The 23,516-nt window shown below is 44.2% G+C and overlaps 1 protein-coding gene across 1 annotated transcript in view; it reads left to right on the forward strand.

Annotated features, from left to right (window-relative positions):
• LOC119179162 (cytochrome P450 3A8) overlaps positions 1-22,197 on the forward strand; it is a 33,379-nt gene extending 11,182 nt beyond the window's left edge. The window contains exons 4-14 of the mRNA XM_075870048.1: positions 6,057-6,153; positions 6,666-6,791; positions 9,395-9,632; positions 10,293-10,423; positions 11,323-11,389; positions 13,426-13,498; positions 15,136-15,244; positions 15,950-16,041; positions 18,995-19,135; positions 20,050-20,212; positions 21,730-22,197. Coding sequence (XP_075726163.1) covers positions 6,057-6,153; positions 6,666-6,791; positions 9,395-9,632; positions 10,293-10,423; positions 11,323-11,389; positions 13,426-13,498; positions 15,136-15,244; positions 15,950-16,041; positions 18,995-19,135; positions 20,050-20,212; positions 21,730-21,807 — 1,315 coding nt within the window. The 3' untranslated portion in view covers positions 21,808-22,197. The remainder of the gene's footprint in view (positions 1-6,056; positions 6,154-6,665; positions 6,792-9,394; positions 9,633-10,292; positions 10,424-11,322; positions 11,390-13,425; positions 13,499-15,135; positions 15,245-15,949; positions 16,042-18,994; positions 19,136-20,049; positions 20,213-21,729) is intronic.
• Positions 22,198-23,516: the final 1,319 nt, after the last annotated feature.

Here is a 23,516-nt window from a genome sequence, read left to right on the forward strand (position 1 = left end):
TTCGATGCTAACTTTCAGCTTTTGGCTCGGCGGTTTTCCTTTTGAAAACTTTACATCAAATCTTGTAACCTATACAAAATTAAAACGACTCAAACATGAATCTCCTATGTTGCACTGAATAATTATACTTAGTACGCGCGTGCAACAATTACTCAACTGACCGTGCCCCCTTTTCTACAATAGATTCGCCTGAATCGCACCCGATGGGGTCGCGGTCCCGGCGGTTTTTTCGAACACGCCAGAGGGTACAAAATCCACAAACTCTAAGCAGTGCACTGCCGTCACACCTCATTTTCCACTTTGGCCTGTTCCCCTCAGGAATTTGAAAGGGACGCCAGAAACAGGGGGAAAACTGGGGCCACTGTCCCTTTGTGTTCGCCCCGACGCGGTTTTTAGCTTTTGTGATCTTTCGACGTTGACCTTCCGGACAAGGTCGCCTTCCTGAAGTTGTCGAACTAAAACGCGCCTTTCGTTTGGGTGATGCACCTCCCTTTCCTCCTCCAAAGCTGGCTTGCCGCTTGTGCCAGGCTGAACGCCACCATTGACGTTTCCTAAAACTGATTGAATGCCTACCTCTTCGTCTTTCTGGCGACGGGGTGGGACTAGTCCTAGGCTTAGGCAGTGCCGAACGCTTTCGCTTTCTTTTTCGGCGATGTTTGCTTGCCTCTTTTCTCTCGATGCCATCATCATGTCGTGTCGTGACCTCAGAAGTCGGGAAGCTCGTTGGAGCTTGTGCTACATTTTGCCCCACGCTCAAACATTTTGAACTCGGTGTCACGACGGACTGCCGGGCCAAATTATCTTTGTTAATGCTGATGCAACCATTAACTGGGCCTTCTCCGATGGCATCGCTGCACTCCTGAAGCGTCGCGTTCTCGCTGTGTTTAGCCACTGTGCTAACCCTATCTGCATGTGACGATCTCGAGACGTCCTCTCGAGGCATGAGGATGGTTTCCAGCTTCTTACTGAGTCCATTAGGGCTGCTGGCACACACCTCATCCTCGCTAGGACCGTTTTTTGATACTGTCTCTACTTCGAGACCGGCCAAGGCCTCGTTCTCTACATCATTTATATGGAGGCATTCGAGAATATGCGGGCCCTTTTCTAGCGCGATTTCTGGTTCTGGCGTTTCCTGCCACACTTTAACGTCCAGCGCTTTCCGATGCGCCTCGCTTTCAGACTGCTGTCTTTCTGTTTCGCGCTGTCTTTCAGACTCTTGTCTGAGCTGCTCTTCTTTTGTCGAGACCGAAGTTCCGAACGTCCGGAACATCTCTGCCTTAACTACCTCGTTGTTCGCGTTCTGCTGACTGCGTCGCGCAACAGCTTCATTTGCCTCGCAAGGCAGAACTGTGAGTAGCCCTTGACACCATGTGTCTCGCTCAAATGACAGTTTCTCGCCGGCATCGCCGTGCTCACTGCTGGATCGGCTAACCCTGCTACCTTCGATGAGGCGAATCTTTAATTGCAGTAACTGCACTTCCCGTTCTCCGGCTTCCCTAGCCGCTTTCCTTGCTGCTTCTCGTTCTTTCGCCCTTTCTTTGCGCTCTCTCTCCTTTTCTTGGCGCTCTCTCTCCCTTTCTTTTTTCCTTTTCTTGGCGCTCTCTCTCCCTTTCTTTTTCCTTTTCCTCCCGTTCTCTCTCCCTTTCTTTTTCCTCCCGGGCCAGTGCCCGCTCTTCTCTGGCTAACGCCTGCGCCTGTTCCTGCTGCTCCTTAGCCCATTGTCTCAGTTCGGTGCCCTCGAGGCCTAACTGTTTACCGTACGCGATCCACTTATCAAGATCCATACACTCCATACTGCAAGTGTCACTATAATGCCACTATAAAAACAGCGCAATCATTGCAGGATGCAACTGCTTCAACTGTGCGGCTCTATCACCACGCTGTCCGCACGGTTCTCGTTCACCCCTCACTGTCTTACTCTTTGTACGGAACGTCCTGTCGCGGACGCCAGTTTTGTTACAAGCTGCCACTCTAGCGTCGCCAGCGCGAAGTCGGCGACGGGAATGACAGCAGGTTGGTTCGTTCCGCACGCAAGCAGAGACAGTGAAGAGATCAGAGACGTGAGAAAACAAAACAACTTTACTCGAATGATATTGCAGCACACGGGATCTAATACAACACTTCAATACAACTAACAAAATACATCGACACTTAATACAACTAAAAAAATATATAACAGAAACAATAAATCAGCTTACAAGAGAGAACTATTACAAACTACACAAACTAACAAGAATAGAACGACGGAGGAGAAAGTTCGAAGATATAAACAGGTGAAGGCATACGTGTGATGACCGGCAGCGTTGCGTCCCCGACGATCGGAAGCGAGAAGTCGAAGAGAGTTCTGGCACGACTGCGATGTCGGCGGTGTTGCAACGCTGGTGGCTCCGGGAGGCTAGTGCTTGCAGGTGACTTCGAGCAGGTTGAGCTAACTCGAGGCGAAGTCCCGATGTCTACGTTGCAGACGTTAATATGGCGTCACAACTAGACGAAGGGCTAAGTTTAGGTGGCCAGCCGATACAGAGCCACACTAAAAACTTCTAGAAGAGATGCTTGTTGATCTGTTTCTACACCATCTTGGTCAGCGACTAGTCTGCCTAGCAGGGCAAAATCCTGCGCTTAAATCCCCCTCGTGTCTCCTCGCTCTCTTCCTTGGGGACAAGAGACCTCTACCTGGGTCCAATCATGCGCGTTTAATTGAGGGGAAACTCCGCCCCAAAAATATTTTGACCCCACCCCTTTTTAATAGGGAGAGGGCCCGCAACTAGCGAGAGTGACAACCTGTCGGGTTGTTGTCATACGGCTTGGCCACCAGAGCGTTTCCCACGCTTTTCTCCGTGAGAACGGTCAACCACTTAGCTCTCAGCCGGGCGTCTTGTAGTCTAATCCTTGTACGGGGTATACCGCGGCCTTCTACGACCTTGCAGACGTCGCCACGGTTACAAAAGGATTAACTGTCGGCGGCGACGTTCTAAGGAGAGCACCCCCATTTTGCACTTATCGGTTCCCTTTCATGTGCCGCCGTTTCTCACGGTCAGTCGGGGAGTACGGCGCCCGTTAATTGCCGTGACGCGGTGTCGCCGAAAATAGCCGTCCGTGACAGTGCTGCTTTTAGCATGCCTCTAAAAACTATTAAAGCGATAGCGGTAAAGAGCTCATTGCGCAGAAACTCTGGCGTGGCGAACGTACGTCGGCTGTGAGGAAAAAATTATCATTTTGTCCGCGACCAAACAATCGGGAAAGTTGCAAATAAAACAAGCAAATTTTATGGGTTCAAGCGAAAATAAAAAACCATTCTATTTCCGTGGCAAACAGTTTTTATACCACAAATGCACGGGTCTGCTTGGAAATACGGTGAAAATAGCTTCCTCTGTTAGGCAACGGAGCGAAAATAACGCTCACGCTTGAAAAATAATGCATCCTGTAAGCAGGCTTCACAATGCACTACGCGTAATATCGCAGTGGCAATGCATGCATGGTAGAAGCGTACATTAGCTTGGGGCGCCAGAACATACGATTATCATAATGATTTCGCGTTCTAAAGGTGGTCGTCCATAACACAAGGCGCACAGGTTACTTACTGCGCGTATCCCTTTAAGACAACGTAGTTGGTATACAACTTGGAAAACATTTCGCGTGCGTAATTGCACTTGGTTAAAAGTATGCTACGCATTACAACGAATGCAGCCATATGCGAAAGTTTCACTTACACAAGCTACCTACATATTCATAGATTACATTGTAATCCTACACAGTTTAAACTTCTCGAGTAGCATCATACAATAAAAAGCATGCACTAACTTGTGCAAGTACGCATCACGGGCAGGATATCGCTATCGTGTTCAACTTTTAAAGGCGATGTTAGGGTCCCCAAATTCTGAAATATATACGGGTTTTGTGAACTATATAAAATGGCTTCGCGGATCACACTAAATAAAGTCCGTGGACCTCCATTTAGTGATCACTGCTGTGGACAATGACTTAGTGCATGTATACGTCGTGTGTAGAATTCTACGTATGGGTTGCATGTGTTACGCCTCGGAGTCGACACCGGACGTCAATGCCTCTGCAAAAGCAATCTGTGTCAAGGCCAGCGATCAAGCCCGCCTGACGCGATCAACTCAACGACGTCATCAAGCGGCGGCGCCGGTCTGTCTTATGCAACGCACAGCGAGCTCCCTCAGCCCACGAGCCCGTTGAAACAATCGGCGCCTTCCAGTCTGGCGAGTCTTGCGCAATGCGTGACAACACCACTCGTCCTTGGGTGCAACCAAGCGCAGCAACTCCAAATCGGATGATCATGACGCAGCCCAGTGGCGGGTCCCCATTGGAGGATTCTGACATCATTGCTAGCGGCACTTCTGGATGGACATTGGTGACGCGAATGGTCCTCTTGGTGCCTATAAAAAAAGCCAAGTGGCGCGTTGCCAGCAGTTGACCTATGCGTCAGAGAAAAGGCGACGTATGCGTGCGAGAGAAGCCTCTCGTTGCTTTGAGCCGCTTCGCAGTCAGCGCGGCCGGCGTCCTTGGAAGTGGCGAGTTTGGTGGCGCCCTTCGTAACCTCGTCGGCGGTGCGCTTCGTAACAGTGCCTGTGCTGGCCAGTACTTTATCAAGATCCAAAGTGAAATTGTGTTCGAAGACAAATTATATAAAACTACACTTTTTTAGCGAATTTCGGCAGCCCTCGATTTCACACTGTGCTCATTTTTTCGCGTCTATCAGTTTCAAAACTGCAACAAGGCGCAGGCCACTGCTGCAGTCTAGAAGCGCTGTACGTGAAATGCCACAACAATCAAGGTCCTATGAAATAACGAAATGACTCAGTTCAGCTACGTGCACCTACGAGGAAATAATGGTCGCAAATACTGGGCATATATTTGTTTTATGTCACCAGTAACAGTGTAACGAAAAAAGATTTTACTACGGTGTTTAATAGATATCCATCCCGGTACACAGGCGAGCTACACAGACCTTCGCAAGTTAGTTTTAAAAATGAACTTTACGGTGCAATTTACTTCACTCGTTCGTTTGTTTTTCCGAATGTCGCTCTTATTACTTTGTTAAAAATAGCTGAGTCACCTGCTCGAAACGATATTTATTGTCTCCTCATTAGGCAGAGCAGTCTGAATTGATGCTACTGCTTCAGCAATAGAAAAAAAAAGTCCCCGACAATTACGATACTGCCTAAACAATTGAGAGTTCTGAGCACAGCTATTTAGGTTTCACGATTCTGCGATAAGTTGAGGCGCGACTGCCTCGTTATAATTGGGAGACCAGGGTGTAGGCGGCTCGTGGTCGCGTTTTACAACAGCCGCCGCAGGCATGCTTGCATTCCCGCAGTACTTTAATTTTATATATGGTGTCGATAGACGCCTTCGCTGCATGCCTTAGCGATGACGTCATCACAAGGTGGCGCGTACTATTTCGTGCCGTGAGTAGCCGCTGCGGAACTTGTAATCTTGCTACTGTCGTTCTCGCCTGTTCACGCTCTCCTCGCTATCAGTGTCTTCCATCCCCCACTGCACTCCAGGTTCGCTCTCTTTCGTCTTCGTCCGCTTTGCGGATTACAACGACACCGGCGCTGCTCAAACCTGGAACGGGTGTCTGGGTGCAGCGCACAGAAACTAATTTAAAATGGGTGAGCTTTATTTCAGCAAAACTTTACGCAAAGTATATGAGAGTCCACTAGAGCACTCCACACACAGTGACCCTTCGGCTAACGCAGGGTTTCTCCGAAGTTTTGCACGTAAACACAGCTTCTCGTGTCCGAACGCGTGGGGCATGCTAGCGCTGCCACAAGTAAGCACCGCCAAACGAGCCATTGCAAGTGCTAACAGTGGCTAGACACCTCTGCATTAACACTCTTTCGACCTCGTTCGCTCTCTCTGTTACGCCGACAACAGCGACGCCGCTCGGCGCATAAACTAATGCCCAACAGTTGCGTTCCGAAAACCGAGCACCTTTTTTTAAGTATTGTCTCAAAAAACAGACACTGTACTACTTTCTAATTCTGTCAACCTTGGTTTTATTTTGTTTTTTTTCGTTTTTTTTACAGCTTTTACAATGGCGATCTTCCCATGTTGGTTGTCAAGGACTTGGACTTTTTAACTTACATATTCGTGAAGAATTTCAAGAACTTCACTGACAGAGGTGTAAGTATGACGGCATGAGCATCTGCAATCGTAAGAAAAAGCGCGTCGCTTGCTGCGGGACTTCTGAACCCTCGTTGCCTCCGTCTGTCTAGTATAGTGAGGCCATTAAAACAAGCTAATGCGTCATTTTTCCTAATGCTGCGTTATTTAGGAACACACTGAATAATTTGTGCTGATAATCGCAGACTGTGAGATGCCCATGGACAGCATTGTACCTGACCAACAGCGTCTCCCTAAGCTCCATGAACGTTTACGTTAAACATAGAAGTGACACGGATACCATAAGGGTATAAGCTTATTTGCAAACCAAGTACTGAACGAGCAATATTGTAAAGCACAAACCAATGGTCAATTTCCCTTTTTCTTAGTTGATTAACTCCGTAGAGCGTAGTCTATTTGCAACCCTGCAAAGACTATGAACTTTAGGCTTTTGTGGTTGCTGTTGCTAAAAGTTGTCACTGGGTCAAATCTTCTAAGCGTATTCTATTTCAAAGCTTTTTATCCCTTGTTAGATGCTCATGCGAACAGACCAAGAGCATACTGTTTTGAGAAACAGCATCATAAACGCCAAAGGGTCACAATGGAAAAGAACGCGAGGCTGCATATCACAAGCGTTCACTTCTAGCAAGCTGAAGCAAGTAAGTGCTCATTGCCCTTTTTCTTAATTTGTTTGTTTGTTCGCATTTGTTGCTTGGTTTTCTTTGTATACATCTTTTGCAGTTTACTGTCTAGAGAAACTGAGAGGGCACATGAATGCATTGCACGGTCAATCTTGCGCCATCATTCGCAAAAACAAAAGCATACAATACGTGCTAAATGCGCTTTTTGTGCATTTTTACGCTAGTTAAAGGGTATGCTTATGTTAAGGTTCGTTGAACCCCCTGACTATTGAATTCTAGACGCAGGCATCCTATAGACCCATTCCATGTTTGTGAACACAGATAGGCCGACGTCGACATAATGAGTAAAATTATAGCGACGCCCGCACGTAACTTCCGCCATAAGCACTGAGGGTTGCGATGTGCGCCAGCAAAACGACGTTGGAGACGCCATAAGCGTTGTGAAAGCCATAAGTTCTGAGGGCTGCAATGTGCGCCAGCAAAGAAAACTAAGTTGTGGGACGCGACTCACATCCAACCGCGACGCAGCTCGTCGGCATACCGTTTTTTTCTTGTTGCTTGAATAAGAACGACACATGCACCATTGAAAATTCAGCAGAAACTGCGGTAGGCAGAGCCATAGAGTTTCCTAAAATTAACTAGAGGAGATTCTGGCACTGCGATCGTTCAGCGACCAGGGAAATGATGGGTAGCACACACATTTGCCTAATCTTCGCACTTGCGGGTGGCGAGTCGTACTTGCGGCTTTGTTTATTGCTGGTTACGGTGTTGTTTTGAAGAAAAGAACCAACCCTTTTTGAACACTGTCACTCGATTCAAAATGATAAGCCTAAAAGAATCAGGTTTTGAAGCGCAAACGCTGAACATTTGCTAATTTATGCTTTCGTTAAAAAACAGCTCCTAGCCACACGAACACAAACGGAGCCAGAAGCAGGCCAGAAGTACGAAAATTAGACAAATGTGTGTACTACCCATCATTTGAAATCTCATGCTCGCTAAAGCGCCGTGCGTTGCAGCTCCCATACACACTAGCTCCAGAGTCCCCTCCAGTGTATATGAGAAAACTTTAGGGGCAGAGCGTCTTTTGCCTACCAAGAGAGCACCACCACAATTTCGTGACGTAAGTCCGGTGGAATTTGTCTCTAACTCAAAAGTTTTGCTGGCGTTGTGTTTGCTGCTCTTCATCATCTAGGATAAACTATGGAAGAAATGATGCCGAAAATTAGTTGAATATAAATGTTTCAGTGAATACCGAACCATTTAGACAAGTTCAAACACATGGAAACCCTCTCGCTGATGAGACGCTGATTCAAACAAACAACAGGAAGTCCCGCTGCGGACATACATAATGCCTTGTGTACTGATATTCTTTGCGAGAATGCACTTTTGCGATTGTACCATGGTTGTGTGCAGTGAAATCAATAATAAATGTGAAATGTCTACGTGCATTAGTCTTTTCAAACGTGCGATAATGTTTCTCTTCAGAAAGACTTGGCAAGTGCATCGAAATTTGATATTTCAGTACCTTATTTCAATGCGCAAAGGTGACAATGCAGATGTCACAGTTCATGACGATGATATCAGAAGAAGGCTGAGTTGTGGTCTCAGTGCACTCTTAGAGTTATCGTCCTTGAAGACAACAAGTGTGATTAAAACGTGCCTCTCAATCACTCACGTCGTGAATTTGGCTTTAGTCATTCATAAGTTTATGTTCTCACGTTTTTTTAAAACATAACACCCTTTTGATTTCACCATAGAAGTGGGGTCACTTCATCAAATAATTAAAGCACACACTATACCATACTCAGTTTTTCTTTGTTATCACATGGATTGTCCCTGGCACACCACGCATTCATGCTGGATATGATAGCAAAACCACGGCTCAGCTGTTTCCACAGGTCAATGCATTGTTTGTGTTTCTTTGCATAAATACACCTAATACTACATTCACTTCTAGTGAATGACTCCACAATATGTCACTTAACAGCAATGTTTTAATCAGTGAATAACGTTAAACGAGTTGAAACAGCTGTGTGGGAAGATATATTTTAATGCGCGAACGTCTTCCACACTCCTATGAGCTTGTAGCGGGCGATGACGCCGGTGATGGCGATAAATTTATTTGTGTGCGCATACCAATTCGTATGAAGAGGCGCACGGCTCAGACGCGACCAACATGCCTCACGTTATCTCCGGAGGGCCACGGAAAATACGCAGCCACGCCCCTTTTGGTTGTCGCTATCGAAGCCTGTTTTTCTTGGAAAATAAACTAGTCTTGTCCCAAACTTCAAAGAGTGTAGGTGCCTTCTTTTCGCACCTCCATGGGGCGAGTACGCTACAAGCTCAATATACGCAAAACGACATTGAGAGACATTGGCGGCTTCAGGTTGTTCTGACAAGCTTCATTGATGGCTGCTGCCCACCGTTAACATGGTAGGACGAGACCTTTCAGCAGAAGCGTATTTTCCGACGAATATACCTTCGTTTTTATTGCCTGCTTTGTGCACTTATAGAATCTGAATATAGAAACTGAATCTTACAGAAAGACTAGACGAATGCTAGTGATATTTATCACGCTTCCCATCGTGACCTGTCCTACAAAACTGCTCACGTCGTTTCAGGTGATGCCACATCTCACAGAAGCGGCCGACTTGTTCTTAGAAACGTTGGGCGACTTGGCAGACGCTAGACGAGAGTTGGCGATCCACGAACCTCTTCAAGGTCTAGCCATGGACTTCATTGGTCGAGCAGCTTTCGGACTCGACTGTTGCTTTCAGCGGAACCCTTGGAACCCATTCATGCAGGCAGCACGCGAGGTCATACACGGCGTTCAGACTGGACCCTTTCATATGATCGCCCGTGAGTGCGGTCGTGTCTAATGAAAGCACCGAATATTACTTTAGGCAGAAAATGCGGTAAAAGCGTTGCGTCCTTGAGGGCCTGCACACACGCTATCACACAGCCGCACCGCATGTGTCGGGACACTTGCCGCACGCGTCGGGACACTTGCCGCACGCGAGTGGAGGGCCCACCGCTTGTGTGTGGCGGGTGTCCCAGCACGTGCGGTGCGGCTGTGTGGATAGCGCGTGTACAGGCCCTTACCCTCTTCGCTTCCGCGCTTTCGGCGGCCTGGGTTTAGGGGCACTGGGGTTTAGGGACCGGGAGGGCAAAATAGACTTTAAGCGGGTAGACTTAACTAGAAGGAGGTTATCTGATTGGTGGCTAAAGTCAAGGCACGAGTGAAAATTAAACCCTTCAATGCAAAGTACGAATTCTCAAACTCACTTTTTAAAGAAAAAAAAATAAATCTAATTTTTGGTTCATTAAGTATTACGGCTTGGTGGCGCTAACCACCGCCCAATCTAAAGGGTACAGCCAGATCCATCCATCAATCCATCCATCCATCCGTGGTGGCCTAGTCTCCGCCATCTTGAAGCCTATAATATTGAATATTACCTTTTTGAGTATATGACATTGAATATTACCTTACCAATGTCAGTATTTTTTCTATTCTGACAGATTGCACAAGTACGCTGCCAGCTATTGCATCTCTCATTCTCTGGTTGAACGAAAAATTGGGCTCGTTCACCTTTAGCACCTTCGGCGAGGAAACCAAAAAGATCGTTGAAATGAGACTACGCAACCCCGAGGTAAAGGATCAGCCCCGTCTTCTTTAGACCTAGCAATTGAAGGAATGATAGATGACAGGGCCGGTTTGTTTGTCTCGCTCATTTTCTCTTAGCATTTGAATTCGATAACAGGTAGCTTTCTTTTTTTAATGCGCTTTATGGGACGAACATATTCAAAAGAATCAATAGCTTACTCACAGACTTGAAAGCCACAAAAACAAGAACCTCGCACGTTAGTATTTCACTTTAACTACTGCAAAGTGGTAGTAATGCGAGATCATATACTTCCATCAGGCTGATCCATGTGTGAATTCATTTTTTTTTTCATTTTACAAAACTACGATTACGGTTACCCATACATGGAGCAATCGCAAAAATATAGGCCTAAGTGAACGTTTTTTTTTTATTTCTGACATCCTCAGGTTCCCGTCATAACAGCGTGATTTAAACTGGAACACTTACAATTGATCCGACAGTTTACCTATAGCGTTCATATTGGAAGCGACATGACGTGATTGTCTCAATAAATTGCTCATACTAGTAGTTACACAAAAACGAACTTATATATTTGAATCCATGAGCGCTGTTCTGCTGCTATTTTGCACCGTTTTCTTCTGTAGTCTAAAGTAAGAATTTTTCGAGAATAACCTCAATGTTTAGGTCAAATGGTATGTAGCTGCCTTCTCAAACCTGCAAACTTACTCAGCTCCATAGAATGTTCTTTTATACACATATAAGATAGTGCTGATATACACAAGCAGAATGTACTTCTTCCGTATATAAAATGTCCTTGTTTGAATTTTGCCACCAGCTACTGATGAATAAACTAGAGATGCGTTTATCTAATAACCGCAATCTGAAGCGTTTGGAATTCATGGTTTCATTTGAACACCCTTCACCTATAACGCTCGTCTTTTCAGGCAAGAAGGCCAGACCTGCTGCAGATCATGCTAGATGCAAGTGATAAAGAAGACCGCCAGCACAATGGTATGTTACAGAATACGCAATGGTTATTTCGCTCAAACATTCGGGGGTTTCGAGTGTACAGACCAGGGTTGCCACCTATCGGGTAATTGTTCTACGTATAGGGTATTTTAGGAATTTTCTGGTCTGCCTGGGGTAGTAGGGCGGCGACGTAGGATAAATCCAACATTGCGCTCGTCATTGATCAGTGAAAAGTGTAGACGATCCGCGTGACATATCCGAAAGTTACATTCCTAGAGAGATCCGAATTGGAATTGTCTCACTTCCAATGTCACCAGCACAAAATATAAAAGGTAATACGTAAAACATTTTGGTGCTAAGTTTGTTGTTTTTTGTGATTTTTTTCTCTCCGTTGTCTCCCATCTGTTTGTTGCATGCCGGGGCTTTCAAGTTTTCTGACGGCCGGTGGTCAGCTTCACTTAAGATGAAACTTTATATGCCCCATCATAACAAAATCTGAATATTAGTGTCAACGCAAGTGTTGCAAAAATCATCATGATTAATGATGACGCCTCATGATTTCATGGTGGCAAAACACGTCCCCAACATTTTTTGCCATCATGAAGTCACAGTGACGTCACTCTGACATCGCAATCTGGTGCCAAATGACGGCGTCATCAGGTGTCATCGTCACACGATAATAGTCAAGCCGACCTCAGAGGCACCTTATACGTCTGAACATCGTAGAGCGTACGTCATCTGTACGTTATCACTGCTACTCAGTGGCCCCTCCGAGGTGTTATAGTGGCTAAGATACTCGGATGCTGGCCCGCAGGTCATGGGATCAAATCCCGGCTGCGACGGCTGCATTTTCGGTGGGGGCGAAAATGCTGTAGGCCCACGTGCTCACATTTGGGTGCACGTTAAACAACCCCAAGTCGTCTAAATCTCCGGAGCCCTCCACTACGGCGTCTCTCATAACCATACAGTAGTTTAGTAATGTTAAACCCCACATAATATAATTATTGCTACACGGTGTTATTTCTATATGTAGGGTGAAACTTAGAATAATAAAGGCTGTTGTGTATGGTAAAGTACGGCAATTTAGGCCTTAGTCTAAGGTATTTTGAAAATATTCATTTGAAACAGTGATCCAAGCTTCTTTCATCCGTCCCTGTTTGCACGCCATGTATCATTTAAAACACTTTGCCTTTCCTGGGAACTTTCATAACCCATATATGGTGTTTGTACGTTTGTGAAAAAATTATGGGCTCTATGAGCCTGTAAGTACAAACGGGTTGATAACGATACGACATTACAAAATTCTATTCGATATTATCACTGATTCATGTAGACTCGCGTAACCTAATGGACCTGAAAAACATAATCTATACATATTTTTATTTTTTAATTTTTGAAAGCAAGAGCGTACATTTTGCTTTATTTATGTAAAGTGAAACCTATACAACTTCAATAATGCTTTAGGGTTTTGGTCACGTTTTCAATATCGCAATCAGTTGCGGCTTTTACCGTGCAAAGAGTATACCTACACTTAATTGGAGGAACGACTCGCCTAACTAGATTCGACTTGTGACTTCGAAATTCACATATTTAATATGAGCATGTTTGCATCAAGACCTTGTGGCATGAGTTGGCCTACAGAACACTTAAATTCAGCTGCTTTAGTTTTGATTCTAAAAGTATTTCAATGCTACGCTCGATCATCCTTTATTAAAAATTTACGTTTTTATATGCAGCCCAATGCATTGTTTTTTTTCTCCGTGTAATATATCTACATACCTTCCACGTGATTTCTAAATGCCGAAATGGCAAGCACAGTGTCAAGAATTTCATTCTTTCCTGTAATCATTTCACTCTTTTGTGTTTTATTCCAGTTTCTTATTGGTAGCCTATCCACTCATCTCGTTAAGGTTGCTAAGTTAGATGCATTTCTCGTATGAAGTGCAATCTGAAACTCTCAAGACATGAAGCACAAACTCTATTTCTTTTTATGTGTAGCCAATTCGTGTCTCGCTAACAGGAAGGATGCTTTGTTGTTGCTGATCACACCGTTCTATATCTGTTGCTATGCTGCACAGAGGACTCGAAGAACAGAACGAGTATGACACTTCAGGAGGTTGAGCTCAACACCACTGTTAATCTGATTGGCGGGTGAGTAGAGAACGTGGAACCCAATCTTGTTGCTTGAACGTGAGCGCCATAGTCGAACAACTGGTGATGTCTCACAAGCACGCACCATGGCAAACCTCACAGAATATTATTCGACGCGTCAGTTGTCAGTAAGACACCAAAAGACAAACCAATGAGCGTCGCGCAAGGCTTTCTCCGCGCCGTTAAATGATGTGTACACAGCAGGATTTTCGCAATGTGGACGAAACTCGTAAGAAACATTTATCCACAGCAAGTAGCACAAAAACTTATTGCAGAATTTATTTATTTACGTATATTGTTACCCTTCATCACCAAAGCAATTAATATAAAAGCGGGTTGCAACATAAAAAATGCAAAACAGTGAGATAAAGCATGCTATATTTTATACATGAACAAAAATAAAGCAAAATAACATGTTTACTCAGTAAAACAAAACAAAGTTCAAACGTAAAAAATTAAGATAATCGCAGAGAGAAAATAGTGCACGTTATAAAGATATAAAATGCTAGACAAAAATTTTTTAATTAAAAAGAAGTGAGAAGAATCAAAAACCGGCTGAAAAAGGCCAGCATCTTGATACGTGTAGACCGAAAGTTGTGGACAGGGGAAACAGATAGGATGACTAAGAGCTATCGGGAAGTAGGTGAGCTGATAAAGAATGAAGTGAGAGGGAGTGATCAGAGATGAAAACGATGTCACCTGGTAGACGATTCGAATCGTTTTATGCGTCCGGTAAACGTAAGTTGGAATTTATCGTTGAGTTGACCTTGCGTTTATCGCAGAGCCTGTTCTAAATGATCGGTGCTTCACGCGTACTGCATCATTTCCCCTTAATCTCGCTGAAATCACAGCGAACGCATTGCTTAAGTCACAGCCAACTTACCAAGGAGTACACTGTGATCCATGGTGATTCCACAGAAAAGCCACATTTGCATTGTATCGAGAACTTCGAAAAAATCATAGGGCCACAGCTGTACGTGTGCCATAACAGGCTGGCTAAGTTGTTTACTCCCGCGATGTGGTATAGAACGAGTCATAATTTCTTAAGGTTTTTTCTCTGTTCTAATTTTTTTTCATTGCACTACAGTTGTCTCAGTGTTGCTGCATATACAAACTTCGCCTAGGTATTCTTGGTATAGATCATTTTGTAATTTATTATACGTGTAAACGACACACAACGCTATATATTTAGCTTTAACATGCAGTGCACGTCCAAATTGAGTTTTTTTTTTGCTAGTACCTTCCTTCGCATCTCTTAAAGTGCAATACTTTTTGTCAAACGAAAATATCAAATCTACTTGCTTCAGCATATATATATATATATATATATATATATATATATATATATATATATATATATATATATATATATATATATATATATATATATATATATATATATATATATATATATATATATATATATATATATATATATATATATATATATATATATATTGCTGAAACAGCAGCTACTGATATGTCTGCCTAAAATTGCCTCTCATGAAGGAGTATATACACAGACGGATGTTCAGTATTTCAGAATATCTGTTGCTTTAAAACGATGGAGATAGACAAATAAAAGCGATGCGACTGGGAAGAAATAAACGGCACCCACCCTTCTACTTTTTTCAAAGTTTCGAGACGACTTCAGCGGCTATGGCTTACGTGTTCTACGTTCTGGCCAAGTACCAAGACATACAAGAAAAGGTTAGAGCGGATGTCGCTTCTGCAGTCGAAGAATACGTGAGTGCAGCAATTTTTTTCAGTTCACACTTCAGTGTGAATAAGGAGAATGTATACGTTTATTGAAGAATATTGCCCTTGGTTTTTATGTCATTAATTTGTCGTTTAAAGATACACAAATCATACATTTCTAAGTTGCAGCGTGTGTGTGTGTGTGTGTGTGTGTGTGTGTGTGTGTGTGTGTGTGTGTGTGTGTGTGTGTGTGTGTGTTCAAGCGCTGCCATCTCTTGCTGGTACCTGGCAGCGCTTGATGGCAGCGCTGCCAGGTACCAGCAAAAAGATGGCAGCGCTTGAGCGCTGCCATGTTTTTTTGTCCGTATCAATAAATCTTGCACGCACAGAAACGCCTGGGCAGAGACATTCACTGATTGATGACTCTAAGCGTTTCATATTACCACGTAAAAAACCACCAAAACAATCGCTCATCATCCCAAATTGACGGCGCCTATGAGCGGAAAATGAAATCGTGTATGCGTACATATATATGCATAAAAAGAAAAGTTTCTGCAAAAGCAGCATTGCAGGGCATCAAAATCATCTTTCTATACTTACCCGTCGAAGCTATCAGATTTCAAATTCAGTTTCAATGAGCTAATTTTTTGTTGTTTTGAGTTTGTTGTTTTGAGTTTGTTGTTTGAGAAAACTCAACTCAGAGGTTCAGATAATCATTTCGTTACATTAACACAGTACAAATTTTCATTACAGGGGAAGATTAATTACGACGCCATCACGTCCCGAATGAAGTACTTAAGGAGTGTTCTTGATGAAACATTAAGGATCTACCCACCAGGCACAGCGTGAGTACCGTACTAACACCAAATGAAGCCTAAAACAAGTGTCCTTTAGTTCACCCTAGTAAATAATTTACAAGCTAAACTGTCTCGTCCATTCAACTTCAACAGCTTGTCTATAAGCTAGATAGGCTGCGGTCCTGCTAACCCTGTTTCTAGCTGTGTTTCCTTTTCAAATGTTAAAACTTCGACGAAGCATGCTTACTTGCATATATGTCACCTGGTTTTGAGAGCCAGCTTGTGCGCAGTCTGCCCAAGACTGTGTCAGAATTTCTCACAGAAGTCGTCACCAGCGAAAGCACTCTTAGGCACCAGGCTTCGTCGTATGAATAGTACGTCAACAATTCACCTATACGGACTACATGGGAAATTTTGTGGGCCATATGACTTTTTTCCGAGAGCTCATACGCTTAGTGATTCGGGAAAAACTTCAGAAGTTGTCCGTGCCCTCGCAGCCCATGATCTCTTCGTTGTCCAGCGTTTTCCGAGATGAAGTCCAAAATGCCTTAAGATTACCGCCTTTTATGCTGGATTATCAACCACCCAGTAACTTTCCCCACAAATCGTATGCTCAAGCTTTGGGGCAATCGGTTATACCTGCAATTCCCAATTCTACCGTAGTCTCAGCTGTGCTGAAAACGGTCCAAGCGGCCCATATAACAACACACCTCATCTGGCCTTGTGGTAATGAGACGTCTGGCGTGCGCCAGATCGACGTTCTCTCTGCTTCCACTGCGGCGAGGCTGAGCATCTCTACCAAAATTGTTCTTACCGACAACTTGGACCACGCGGATTTCTGGCGAATTCACCACCACTCAAGTTTGATCAAGGGCCCCCTGAAATTGAAGATTATGTGCAATAAGCAATGAGGACCTTTGTCATCCGTGCACCAGTCACGCTCCCAATCAACGTGGTGCTCGTGTCCCCTTCTGTATGAGCATTAAGTCGATGCTTTAATGAGAAGGGGAATAATGCCACCTGTTGTAATGAACCGACAAGCCGTGGCCAGCCAAAAAAAGGGCGAAAAGGAGAAAGACAAAGTGTGTTAGCCTCTCCGTTCACGATACACGTCGTTGTCTTTCTGTCTCGCTGTTCTTGTCTTGTCTCTACGGCCTCTATTGCGTGACAATATGTGCTCGAAAACTGCAACCATATCCTTACAACTATAATATGAAAAAAAGTCACAGGTTTGCCGCGAAGGCGAAGCTATGAACGCGATAGCAAGAAGTTCAAAGGTCACGTGCAGAATGGAAAGCAGATCTAAACGTTCCCCGCGTTTCTTACGCCAAAATGACGCATGAAACATGCACACAGGCGCGGATGCACGCAAATGGGGGTCTCATTTATTACTTCGCCGTGTCTAAAAAGCACGCGCTTTTTCGCAAATTGAGACAGCAATGATTGCAGTGACCTTTGTGCGCCCGGCAACTACTGCGCAATCGTTCCAGATAAAGCCCGAGGTCAGCCAAGGCGTACGATCCTTCCCTCCTCATAACCGCGAGATAAGCGTGTGTGAGAGAGCGTCACACCCCATCTCTAAGCCGTGCAAAGTGCGCATAGGAGATTAGAGCAGGCTCATTGCGCTCATTGCGCCATCTGCTGGTACACGTGCTCATTGCGCCATCTTGCTGGTAATGCAGAAAAAACAATTCCCCCCGAGATGCTCGTGAGCAGTGGTAAGTGTCAGATATGAATAGCTCGCCGTTCGAACAATGAAAGACGTGCTCCGGGGTGGCTCAGTGGTTAACGCCTTGTTTTCACGACACAGAGGTTCCCCGTTCGGTTCCCCTCACCGGAGCTTTTTTTTTCTGGACCTATTTCCTTTCTTGTGGTTTATTATATATAGATACGTTCACATATACAGTGCATGACATCTATGCTGACGTCGACGCCGGTGGCAAAATCTAGTCGAGAGTGTTCATAGAATTGTTATCGCAATAAAAACAAATATGTGTTAGCTTTGCCATAGCCTATTTGTCCTATGCAGCAAAGCGTACAAAAATTAGAAGGGGCCATTTTGGCAATGTTGGACTTACGGGTTTACCGGACACCTTAAAATAACGTCACGGACCTCCTGGGTTCAACAGACATTCTTTTCTGAACATTTGGTCTTGCTCACGCAAACATTGGCTTCTCGTACTAAAAGAACTAATGGCTCACTTTTCATTGGGATTACAACGGCTTCTTCTATGACAGTAAGTGATAATTCTCTCACCTGCAGAATTATCGCATGCAGAAATTCACACGTTCATTACGCGGCACAGCAAAGTCAAGTATTTTATGTAGTGTGCGAAAAGATGGACCACAAAATACAACCTTGGGTCGCATTCTGATGTTCCCTGGAGCCCCACCGAACCCAAGTTGTTTGATGATAGTTATGGTTTTATCAACCCCGCAACAATAAGTCAGCGTATCTCGCTACTCAGACCCTTTGTACAGTGGTGTTTACGACTTGGCACCTGCTTAAGCCACGCTTAACCTTTTTCTTTTTCAATTTTTATCTGGGATCACTTGATGCACCATAAATTCACAAAGTATAAGTTTACGTAGCAGTTTCAAATATAAATATGATGGCCATAACAACAATAAGCCAACAACCTGACGAATACGTTGAGACAAAAAGCGAAATCCAGTATTATCTGAGGAAGCCACAAATTACTGCTCTTTCATATGAAGAAGTGCCTCAAATATGGCGCAATACCAAGTTATTAAAACCAACTGCTAAATGTAGTTGAAAATACTGTAAAAAGTGAAACTGAACGAGCCCCGATATTTTATTTGACGACCGGGCGGCATACCAGAAGCTAAGTGCAATGGGATAGTCTAACCTATATAAGCAACTAAATGAACAAGAATCATGATTGTAGATGACGATACCAATCTTCTCTTGCCCGGTATAAAAGTCCTGATAGAAAACTTATCTGTAAAATGTTCTGTCCTTGTGCTCCTCCCTGCCCAGGTTTACCACAAGGCGTGCCATCAACGACTTTGAATACAACGGCGTTAAGTACAAAGCCGGTACTTCGATCATGGCTCCAACTTTCAACATTCACATGGATCCCCGCTACTGGCCCGAACCCCACAAGTTTGACCCCGAGAGGTAGGAGTATATAACGACAGAATTCGATTAAAACTACGCACTGCTGTAATTCAGGAGCTCTGACGGTATGCACCAGAACTCGACCTTACGGTTGAGACAGCGGCAGAGACATTTTGATGGGGGGAAAACAGAAATTCTAGTGCACTTAGATGCTGCAGTCACTTACCAACTCGAAGCGATGAAAGCTGAATCGAAGATCAGTATTAATAATCGAATCAGTCCCAGTTGTGCCCACCGTCTGGCGGCACACCAAGATGGTTGGCCTCTGATCAGCTTTTTTTTCCACGCAGCTCATAATAAACATTGCATATTATTTCATTAGCACTTTACTGGCGATGAAATAACGTTTCCGCACCATGTTCAATTTATTGTGTCCGAACATACTCACAAAATCTAAAGCAGTTTTAGTCACATAAACACGCTGTTTCCTCAACTTATCCTTTATTTGAAGTTCGAACATAATTGGAGTTCCCGGATTCTTCCTGTTGTGCTTTCAGGGTTGACGTACGCGATATTGTAAGCGTAGAGCATCAGTTCAGCTTGCTTCTACAGCTTGCTTCTTGGCCCTGGCCCAGAGTGCAGATGAGGCCAGGCTGTCCTATACTACCGTATACTGTCATCTCACGTCACCGCTTGGCATCGCCCAGGACTGCAGTACAGCAAGGGGTGATAAGCAGAAGTGAGAGAATGGTGTGAGGTTTAGTGGAAGCAAAAGGTGGAGCCTAAAACATAGAAATGTGAGTCGTAACGCAGGCATAATAGTATGCATACAAGCCCGGCCACGTATATTGTGTATAGAAAGTGGTGGGAAAGGAATTTAAAGGGAGCACTACGAATTTAGGCGGTGGGAAAGGAATTTAGGGGAAGCCCTCATTTACATTACTTTAATGCCTATCACTTATCTGCCAATGCAGGTTTCTCGACGAAAACGTAGCGTCGAGGGCGTGCATCGCCTACCAACCTTTTGGTGCTGGACCAAGAAACTGCGTCGGAGAGCGCCTGGCGATATTAGCAATTACGTACACAGTGGCGAGAGTGCTTCAGAAGTACAGGTTGACCCTAGGAGAGTCTCAGAAGGTATCGGAAAGTCTTCTTTTTTTCTTCTAAACTTCATTATAGGCTCACTAAGCTTTACTTATTAGTGGCTAGCTATGCTGGCTATACCGGTTACCCTGGGCGTAGGTCTCTTTCGCGCCAAATTCAGGCAGCATTGCCGAGCTTGCGGTGGGATTAAGGATGTCGGAATCTGAATTGCGCGCATCAACAGTACAAAAAAAGTCTGACATCGTGGCCCCAAGTCGCTATTAGAACAACGTCCAAATCCGGGCCAGTTCGTGATTCATAGCCATAACGTACTGATAGGTGTTTAGGAAAGGAGCACTATAGCGGGTTTGTAGTAGTGATTATTATATCCATATTGTTCCTTTATTTCTAGTCCAAAGTGTGCTACTTTTCCGTATTGTTTGTAAGTGTATTTACGGATGGTTCATTTCATCCCATAACTATACTTGTAGGCCAACAGTATTGGTGACAGCCTGCATACGCTTCACCAATGAGGCTGCATTAGGCTTATTTTTCATGCTTCCGGCATGTTGCTCCTTCTCGCTGCGGAACCGACTGAATGCGATCATGTGTAGCGAAACGCTCCGAGCTGCTGCCGCTTCGGTGCCCGTCAAATGCGCCACTATTACTAACTTTCAGCCGCATCGAAAGACGACCGGTGAGGATGATGCGTAGGTGGGCATGAGACTGGATTTTATTTATTGGCTCATCCTAACCATTGGCTCATAGCAAAGGGAGCTGTATTTTTTTTATTCTTACCTTGTCGCTGACTATATGAAACAAAATTAGCATGAAAAGGAGCTTATCAATATCAGGTGCACTCCTTGAAAGGATAGGGGGGGGGGGGAGGTCGAGATGAGCCTACGCTTGCGTGTTTCCCCTTCAGTAACCTCCTCACTATACTACCCTAGTAGAAGCGGCGAACCTCTTTTGACATAATTTGTCACTATTTATTTCAATCATTTAATTTGTTGTAAGTATCAAACAATTAGGGGGGGGGGGGGTAGTCTAACATTCAGTATCCTTATACCCGAAAAGCAAATGTGTTTCTCATTTGCACAAAACTTTGTCGCGTTGAAAGGGCCTTGACAATAGAAAGAGGGAGCCAGCAAAAAAAAAAAGATTGAAAGGAGCGATGTGGAACGAACGCATAGGACACGTTGGACTTAAAACAATATTCATTCAATGAAGCCCACACACGAGAACGAACAGCAGCGCATGTGCAAATAGGCTATCTCAGCCATCTCATTGATAGAGTCTGAGAGTTGTGCGTTTAACGGTACATTGCCATGAAATGCCCTGAAATATCTGTGCAACGTGCAACTTTATTGACACGCAATTAATTTGGCGTTTGTCCTGTACAGCTGTTCAAAATCACCGTCTTCTATTACTCTCGCTGGTTTCCTGGTTCGGTTCGTATGAGCGAACTTGACCAACACGCTCAGATATTGAGTTTATTAAAACATAAAAAGTACTACATGCTTCTTTGAAAATAAATATGCGAAATTATATTCGTATCTTATGTTTTACAGAAAAACCTCGAGCTCCATTTTTACGCAGGGATGTCGGCCCCACAAAACGGCCCATACATAAAGTTTCAAAGGATCTGAAGACCACGTGATATTTATTCTCATCCGTATCATTGGACCTTACGTTCTACGAAGTAAATTCCCATAAGCGACCCTGAGCTTGCTTTTGGACTTACTATTTCAAAGCTTCTTTTTGGCAGCCAGTGGAAGATATATCAAGTATATAGTGGCAACGGAAAGCACAATACCAGATTGATTGGCGGATCAGGGGAGAGGCCCTTGCCCTGCAGTGAGCGTACTCAGTTTGATGATGCTGATGATGGTGATGACGATTATATATATTATGCAAGCGTATCACATCATATATAGAGCAAATAAAATACGCTTTCTTGAACGAAAATAAACAAATATATTTCATCACTGCTATCTCTTGCCTCCAAATGTGAATGTATGTACTATCAAAATATTGAAATAAACATCAAACTTCAATTATTCTGCTGTGCACTATGTAACGACATCTCTTAGAATTGTATTTCTAGTTGCATGTGCATACTCGCCTACTTACTACAGCTGCACTATTTCTTGCCGATTCTTGGAGTTGGCAGGTGCCAGACGTGAAACGGTAACAACCACAATAAAATAGATTTCCAAATCGCGTAGAGTTTCCGGCTAGTAAAACAAAAAAAAGCTTAATGAGTCCCTGCGACACCTCTCTCAGAAAGCCTAGAATGTATTTGCTGAAGCAGTTTATTGTCTCGCGAATTTACCGCCACAAAAAACTTTTATAAACTATTGAGTACGAGTGAAGTTACAAAGATTTGTCGCGGGCTGCAATAGCTCTCTCCCTTCTCTGGTCCCGGCGAAAGCGCTGGAAGCTAACCAGAAAGGATAGCCCGGAAGGAAAATACGTCCCGCATGCCTTGCGACAATGATCAATTGTCGCCTGGTTACCTTTGCTCTTTTTTTTTCAAAAGCACGGCTTTTCAGTGCTATCGCGTGCCTATGCGTAGACAAGGCACGACCTCCCACGGCAGCTTCAAATTAGCCAATGCTGATTCTAGGCCTGACGTAGGGGTTTTAAATCTGTATCGTGATTTGTCCAGAGAAGAGAAAGCTATTTTTCGCTGACTGAGATTTTATTGTAAATTTCAGGCCACGTGTTCTTCTATACCATTTCGCTCGCGTGTTCTAGGCAGCCTCGACTACCGTTGGGCAACGTTTTGTGACCATGCTCAAAAACTGTTGCAGGCCCCCTTAACATCAAAAGCAAATGTTCGCGTGGTTCCTGCGGGCTGCACATGCCTTCTTATTTACTGCTTGTCAAGCGATAATAAAAATGTAGAGTAGTAAGTGACACGTTTCTTTTTTTTGCTTAATTTTGTCGCCCCGTCCTTGCGCATTGTTTCAACCTCAATTATTCTTATCAACATGGCACATTAGGCGTTCTACGTTTGCGTCGTACCGAGTGTTCAAGGTTAACCTTAATGGCTTCTTTATTTAGGCGCTGGAAGGCAGGCGAAAACCGCCTGTGTCAATATGTTATGGGGGCAGGAAGACACAAAGCGAGATAATTATCTTTATCAGCAGCCCAATGAACTAAATTTTAATGATCAGCTTTTTTCTGGTGGCAGTAACTTGGCTGTATTGAAAAAAAAATTGGGCAATTGTTTTTGTATACATGATATGGGGGGTTTAACGTGCCATGATTATGAGAGACGCCGTAATGGAGGACCCCGGAAATTTCAACCACCTGGAGTTTTTTAACCTCCACCAAAATCTCCCAGAGCACA

Source organism: Rhipicephalus microplus, chromosome 7 (genome assembly GCF_043290135.1).
Source record: "Rhipicephalus microplus isolate Deutch F79 chromosome 7, USDA_Rmic, whole genome shotgun sequence".
NCBI classification, from domain to species: domain Eukaryota; kingdom Metazoa; phylum Arthropoda; class Arachnida; order Ixodida; family Ixodidae; genus Rhipicephalus; species Rhipicephalus microplus.